Source organism: Boleophthalmus pectinirostris, unplaced genomic scaffold (genome assembly GCF_026225935.1).
Source record: "Boleophthalmus pectinirostris isolate CB_2022bp ecotype Guang Dong unplaced genomic scaffold, ASM2622593v1 HiC_scaffold_4, whole genome shotgun sequence".
Lineage (NCBI taxonomy): Eukaryota > Metazoa > Chordata > Actinopteri > Gobiiformes > Gobiidae > Boleophthalmus > Boleophthalmus pectinirostris.
Window position 1 is genome coordinate 42,858,216 of NW_026571353.1, and position 7,500 is coordinate 42,865,715.

General features: G+C 47.3%; 2 protein-coding genes across 4 annotated transcripts in view; both read right to left on the reverse strand.

Moving 5' to 3' along the window:
- Positions 1–2,959, reverse strand: part of sdf2l1 (stromal cell-derived factor 2-like 1) — a 3,111-nt gene extending 152 nt beyond the window's left edge. Inside the window, exons 1-3 of the mRNA XM_020933926.2 lie at positions 2,736–2,959; positions 1,699–1,898; positions 1–855 (exon numbers count right to left, since the gene is read on the reverse strand). The exon at positions 1–855 is cut by the window's left edge and continues 152 nt beyond it. Coding sequence (XP_020789585.1) covers positions 577–855; positions 1,699–1,898; positions 2,736–2,952 — 696 coding nt within the window. The 5' untranslated portion in view covers positions 2,953–2,959 and the 3' untranslated portion in view covers positions 1–576. The remainder of the gene's footprint in view (positions 856–1,698; positions 1,899–2,735) is intronic.
- A 2,245-nt stretch (positions 2,960–5,204) lies between these two features.
- The window catches only part of oclnb (occludin b), a 27,759-nt gene continuing 25,463 nt past the window's right edge, over positions 5,205–7,500 (reverse strand). For all 3 annotated transcript variants that reach the window (XM_055161301.1, XM_055161299.1, XM_055161302.1), the window contains exon 10: positions 5,205–6,103. In XM_055161301.1, coding sequence (XP_055017276.1) covers positions 6,005–6,103 — 99 coding nt within the window. In that variant the 3' untranslated portion in view covers positions 5,205–6,004. The remainder of the gene's footprint in view (positions 6,104–7,500) is intronic.

Here is a 7,500-nt window from a genome sequence, read left to right on the forward strand (position 1 = left end):
GACAGGAGCAGACAGGAGCAGACAGGTGCAGACAGGTGCAGACAGGTGGTTCTAGAGTAAATATTCAGACTGTTACAGGAGCAAAGTTTGGTCCAAGCAAAAACAACGTCTCGTCTGAGTTTTACAGCAGGAGGAGATTTTAGATTTTAAAGTTTAAATAAAACAGAAAAAGAATCGTCCAATGGAAAAGAGTCTGTTTAACGACAGGTGCGACAGGTGCAGTACGGGGGCAGGTGTGACACGTGCAGACAGGAGCAGACAGGTGTTCGTGTGCTCGGAGCTGAGGCCTGGAGGGGGCGCCGTGCAGAGGCAGGAAGAAGATGACAATTTTACCAAAGAAAAGTTTGAACAAGACAATTCTGTGACAGATCATCAACAGGACCGGCCCTGCCGCTGATCTAAGACTCCACCATCCGCAAGGACCTCAGGACCTTCAAGAACCTCGAGATCCTCAAGAACCTCAAGATCCTCAAGACCCTCAAAATCCTCAAGACCCTCAAAATCCTCAAGATCCTCAAGAACCTCAGGATCTCAAGACCTTAAGACCTTGTGACCTCACGTCTTGCCCCGATGACCTCACAGCTCGTCGTGTCTGATTGGCTCGGCGCTGGGCTGGATGAACACTCCCTCCATCGTCCTCCAGAGGGCGTGCGGTCCGGGCGAGCTCATGCCGTGGACCTCGCGCTGGCCTCTGATTGGATGGCCGTACGTTTCCCCGGTGACGGACAGGAAGACGTCGGTGCCAACGTGTCGGAGGCGCACGCTGTCGTCGCGCTCCCAGTGCTCGCCATCGCACTGCACCGCCCACACGTCCAGGTCATCGCCCTCGCCGCGCTCGCCGAACGCGCTCACCTCCTGCCCACAAAGAACATGCTAAAAACACTAAAAACACACTAAAGAACACTCTAAAAACACTAAAAACACAAAAAGTGCCATAAAAACACAAAAGAACACGCTAAAACACACAAAAGAACACGCTAAAACACACAAAAAAGTGCCATAAAAACACACTAAAGAACACACTAAAAACACAAAAGAACACGCTAAAAAAACTAAAAACACAAAAGAACACGTAAAAACACTAAAAACACACAAAAGAACACTAAAAACACTAAAAACACACAAAAACACATGCAAAAAACACAAAAGAACACGCTAAAAACACACAAAAGAACACGCTAAAAACACTAAAAAGTGCCATAAAAACACTAAAAACACACAAGAACACACTAAAAACACGTTAAAAACACAAAAAACACGCAAAAACACACGCAAGAAACACACAAAAGAACACGCTAAAAACACAAAAAACACACAAAAGAACACGCTAAAACACACAAAAAAGCGCCATAAAAACACACTAAAGAACACACTAAAAACACACAAAAGAACACGCTAAAAAAACTAAAACCACAAAAGAACACATTAAAAACACTAAAAACACAAAAAAACACATAAGAACATGCTAAAAGCACACAAAAGAACACTAAAAACACACAAAAACACATGCAAAAAACACAAAAGAAGACGCTAAAAACACAAACACGCTAAAAACACACTAAAAACATGATTAAAAACACTACAGCTTCACACACACACCTGGTTGTTGGACAGTTACACACTTACACACACACACACGCACACACACACTGGTTGTTGGACAGTTACACACTTACACACACACACACGCACACACACCTGGTTGTTGGACAGGGGGGAGGTGAAGTGGTGCGAGTGCAGGTTCCGTCCTGTTTTCATGTGGGTGAGTCTCAGTTGTTGTCCACACTTGACGGGCGTCCCGCGGGCACACGGGCGCCCGGGCCCCACGCCGCGGATCTGCCAGTAACTGTTGGCGTCGTCGGCCGCGTCCACCCCGGTCACCGACTGCTGCCCGCTGCCTGAACACACACACACACACACGGGTCAGAGGTCACAGGGAGGAGCTCTTTTCTCTTTTCTAAAACAGTTTGAGGATCAGACGTGACCTGAGTCTCGGTTTCAGCTCTTTTATTCAGAGTGAAAAGAACCTGAGGAGGGCGGGGCCTCGTACCTAAACACACTGTCAAGTACAACTTTTACAAAGGATTTTATCAGGACTAAACCAAGACTGAACCAGGACTAAACCAGGACTAAACCAGGTCTAAACCAGGTCTAAACCAGGTCTAAACCAGGACCAATAAATATCTGTGTATGTGACACGTCCTGGTTCACACAGGATCTGAGTCCAGCGTCAGAGACACACATTTTACACACTTTAAAAACTTCACACACCTTACACACATTTTACACACTTCACACACTTTACAAACTTCACACACTTTACACACACTTTTCCACCTCTCCTCTTTTCTCCCTCACTCCTTTAAAATAAGATGTGCCCTGTCTGAGTATGGCAGGTGCAGCGGGGGGGCAGGTGCAGCGGGGGGACAGGTGCAGCGCACGCGCGCGGAGGAGGACGTTAAAGACACTTTTATAAACTCAGATTTGACACAATCACATTTTATCTTTAAAACACGTTTGTGTTTTTTCAGAAACGCGTCAAAAAAAAACAAAAACAAAAAAACCCACGACCCCACGACAAACACTTGACTCTGGTTCAGCAGAAACACGCAGGACGCGGCCGCTCGTGGATTTATTAAAGACGAAAATAAACGTCCCGATAAACGTGCAGATGTGTGAGGTTCTAAACGTTCTAAATGTTGTAAATAGTTGTAAACGTCCCGGAAGCGCGTTACCTGAGCCGTACTTGACGTCGTGCGAGTGCAGCCTCACGTTGTGTCTCGTGTTCAGCAGTTTGACCAAAGAGCCGCACGTCACGGAGCTCAGGTCCGAGTCCCGAGCCTCGGACACGGAGCAGCCGAACCCGAGCAGCAGCAGCACCGGGAGCAGCGCGGAGCCCGGCCGCAGCATCACGGAGCCCGCGGAGAAGCGCACGGACCGCGTCCTCAGCATCGTCCTGTCCCCGCACCCGGAACCGACCAATCACAGCGCGGCAGGGAGCGGCCGCGGCCAATCACACCGCGACAAGTCTGAAAACACGGAAGTAAAGCGAGGCCTCTGATTGGTCCAGGTGGCGTGTGCGCAGAGAAAAGCGTCGGGGCAGAACGGCGACGTGACGTTTGTGACGTTTGGGACTAAACCAGGACTAAACCAGGACTAGACCAGGACTAGACCAGGACTAAACCAGGACTAGTCCAGGACTAGACCAGGACTAGACCAGGAATAAACCAGGACTAAACCAGGACTAGACCAGGACTAGACCAGGACTAAACCAGGACTAGTCCAGGACTAGACCAGGACTAAACCAGGACTAAACCAGGACTAGACCAGGACTAGACCAGGACTAGACCAGGACTAGACCAGGACTAAACCAGGACTAAACCAGGACTAGACCAGGACTAGACCAGGACTAGACTAGACCAGGACTAGACCAGGACTAAACCAGGACTAGACCAGGACTAGACCAGGACTAGACCAGGACTAAAACAGGACTAGACCAGGACTAGACCAGGACTAGACCAGGACTAAACCAGGACTAAACCAGGACTAGACCAGGACTAAACCAGGACTAGACCAGGACTAAACCAGGAATTGACCAGGACTAGACCAGGACTAGACCAGGACTAGACCAGGACTAGACCAGGACTAAACCAGGACTAACAGGACTAGACCAGTGTGACGTTTGTGACGTCTCCGTGACCTGGACACTTTTATTTCAAAATGTTCAAATAAAAAAAGGCCAGAAAACAATAAACAAAAACAAACAAACAAATTAATAAATTAAAATTAATAAATATAAACAAACAAAAACATCATAATATAAATAAATTAATTAAAATATAAAGTCAAATAATAAATGTTAAGAAGACAACACCACTGTGATAAAAAGGACGGTAAAAAAAAGAAAAAAAAGAATTTTAAAAATGACTTTGATAAAAATCCATTTCTGTAAAAACACAAAAGTTCCGGATGCTCCGTGTTTTTTTCAAAATTCACATTTATAAATAATCTGTCGAGACACGTTCACGATTGTTCAAAAACAGCAAGAAAAAAGGGAAACAAATAAACGACGGTGAATCAAACCTAATAAAAGAAACAAAACGACGGGTTTGACCTGTGGATCGAGTCTCTGTCCAGTTTTCTGATTTATTTATTTTGATCAACAGTGACGAAAAATAAGGTTTTGTTTTTTTTTGTTTTTGAGACTTTTGCTTTTTGAATCTGCTGCAGACACCAGAGACCAGCAGGGGGCGCAACGAGGTCTGAATCATCTAATATACTGACCTTCCTCTGACCCTCCTCTGACCCTCCTCTGACCCCCCTCTGACCCTCTGACCCTCCTCTGACCCTCCTCTGACCCTCTGACCCTCCTCTGACCCTCCTCTGACCCTCTGACCCTCCTCTGACCCTCTCTGACCCTCCTCTGACCCTCTGACCCTCCTCTGACCCTCCTCTGACCCTCTGACCCTCTCTCTGACCTCTGACTCCTCTCTGACCCTCCTCTGACCCTCCTCCTCTGACCCTCCTCTGACCTCCTCTGACCCCCTCTGACCCTCCTCTGACCCTCCTCTGACCCTCTCTCTGACCCTCTGACCCTCCCTCTGACCCTCTGACCCTCTGACCCTCTGACTCTCTGACCCTCTGATTCTCCTCTGACCTCCTCTGACCTGACCTCTGACCCTCCTCTGACCCTCTCTGACCCTCCTCTGACCCTCCTCTGACCCTCTCTGACCCTGACCCTCTCTGACCCTCTCCCTCTCTGACCCTCTCTCTGACCCTCCTCTGACCCTCTGACCCTCCTCTGACCCTCCTCTCTGACCCTCCTCTGACCCTCCTCTGACCCTCTCTCCTCTGACCTCCTCTGACCCTCTGACCCTCTGACTCTCCTCTGACCCTCTGACCCTCTGACCCTCCTCTGACTCCTCCTCTCTGACCCTCCTCTGACCCTCTGACCCTCTGACCCTCCTCTGACCCTCTGACCCTCTCTCTCTCCTCTGACCCTCTGACTGACCCTCTGACTCTGACTCTCCTCTGACCCTCCTCTGACCCTCTGACCCTCCCCTCTGACCTCCTCTGACCCTCTGACTCTCTGACCCTCCTCTGACCCTCTGACCTCCTCTCCCTGACCCTCTGACCCTCTGACCCTCTGACTCCCTCTGATCCTCTGACCCTCTCTTCTTCTTTATAATTTGGACAAAGTTGAGTTCAGTAAAAGTTTTATTTTTTTATTTTCACAGTAAAACGATAAAAATCTGTTTATTCAAAGCTCATTGCACAAATACAAAGACCCGGACCCGGACCCGGACCCGGAGTCAGACCCAGAGTCAGACCTGGAGCCGGAGTCGGACCCGGAGCCGTAGAGAACAGGTCACATGATCCTTCAGGTTTTGAAAGACAGAAAGTCAAAGTGTAAATCCAGAGAGATTTAAAGGATTTAATTTAGGAGTTTATACAAGATTCAACTTCATATGGATAAAAAAGGACAGCGTCTGCACAAAGACCCACGAGACATTTAAAAACACCAAAAAATCATCCAAAAGTTACACAGTTGTTCTTTAAAAACTGATCCAAATGTCACAGACTTTTCAATATTCAACACAAACGTTTGTCTTCAAAATTAAATAAAACATTTTTTGTTCTAAAACTAGAAAAAACTGAAAAGATTTGGTTCAAAAACACTGAGACGCTTAAAGAGTTTACAAGAAGTCCTGGTTTAGTCCCAGTTTAGTCCCGGTTTAGTCCCGGTTTAGTCCCGGTTTAGTCCCGGTTTAGTCCCGGTTTAGTCCCGGTTTAGTCCAGGTTTAGTCCAGGTTTAGTCCCGGTTTAGTCCCGGTTTAGTCCTGGTTTAGTCCATTTGTAGATAAAACTTCATGTGGTCGTTTGTTCTGATTTAAACTTGATTGTGACCCAGACTGGTCCAGATCCAGTCCTGGTTCAGGTTCAGGTCGGGTCCAGGTCCAAGTCGGGTGCCGGTCTGGGTCCAGGTCCGGGTCCAGGTCCAGGTTCAGGGTCTGTGGTCGTACTCGCTGATCTTCCTCTTGAGGTGGGACAGTTTGGAGCGAAGATGTTTACAGCGCTGCTTCTTCATCTGGTACTGAGCCGACTGAAACAAGACCTGAGTTAAACCAGGACTAAACCAGGACCAGGACTAAACCAGGTCTAAACCAGGACTAAACCAGGACTAAACCAGGACTAAACCAGGACTAAACCAGGACTAAAGGACTAACCAGGACTGAAACAGGACTAAAGGACTAAACAGGACTAAACCAGGAAACTAAACTAAACAGGACTAAACCAGAAACCAGGACTAAACCAGGACTAAACCAGGACTAAACCAGGACTAAACCAGGACTGAACTAACAGGAACCAGGACTAACCAGGACTAAACCAGGACTAAACCAGGACTAAACCAGGACTAAACTAAACAGGACTAAACCAGGACTAAACCAGGACTAACCAGGACTAAACCAGGAAACCAGGACTAAACCAGGACTAACCAGGACTAACCAGGAACCAGAACCAGACTAAACCAGGACTAACCAGGACTAAACCAGGTAAACCAGGTCTAAACCAGGACTAAACCAGGACTAAACCAGGACTAAACCAGGACTAAACCAGGACCAGGACTGACCAGGACTGAAACCAGGACTAAACCAGGACTAAACCAGGTCTAAACCAGGACTAAACCAGGACTAAACCAGGACTAAACCAGGTCTAAACCAGGTCTAAACCAGGTCTAAACCAGGTCTAACCAGGTAAACCAGGACTAAACCAGGACTAAACCAGGTCTAAACCAGGACTAAACCAGGACTAAACCAGGACTAAACCAGGAAACCAGGACTAAACCAGGAAACCAGGACTAAACCAGGTAGGACTGAACCAGGACTGAACCAGGACTAAACCAGGACTGAACCAGGACTAAACCAGGACTAAACCAGGTCTAAACCAGGACTAAACCAGGACTAAACCAGGAAACTAAACCAGGACTAAACCAGGACTAAACCAGGACTAACCAGGACTAAACCAGGACTAAACCAGGACTGAACCAGGACTAAACCAGGACTAAACCGGGTCTAAACCGGGTCTAAACCGGGTCTAAACCGGGTCTAAACCGGGACTAAACCAGGTCTAAACCAGGTCTAAACCTGGACTAAACCAGGACTAAACCAGGACTAAACCAGGACTAAACCAGGACTAAACCAGGACTAAACCAGGACTAAACCAGGACTAAACCAGGACTAAACCAGGACTAACTAAACCAGGACTGAACCAGGACTGAACCAGGTAAACCAGGTCTAAACCAGGTAAACCAGGACTAAAACCAGGACTAAACCAGGTCTAAACCAGGTCTAAACCAGGTCTAAACCAGAACTAAACCAGGTCTAAACCAGGACTAAACCAGGACTAAACCAGTTGGTTCAATTTCACATTTAATCAAAAAGAATAATATTGAATAAATTTCGAGTCAAATAGTTCAAAAAACACTTTTAAAACATCGAG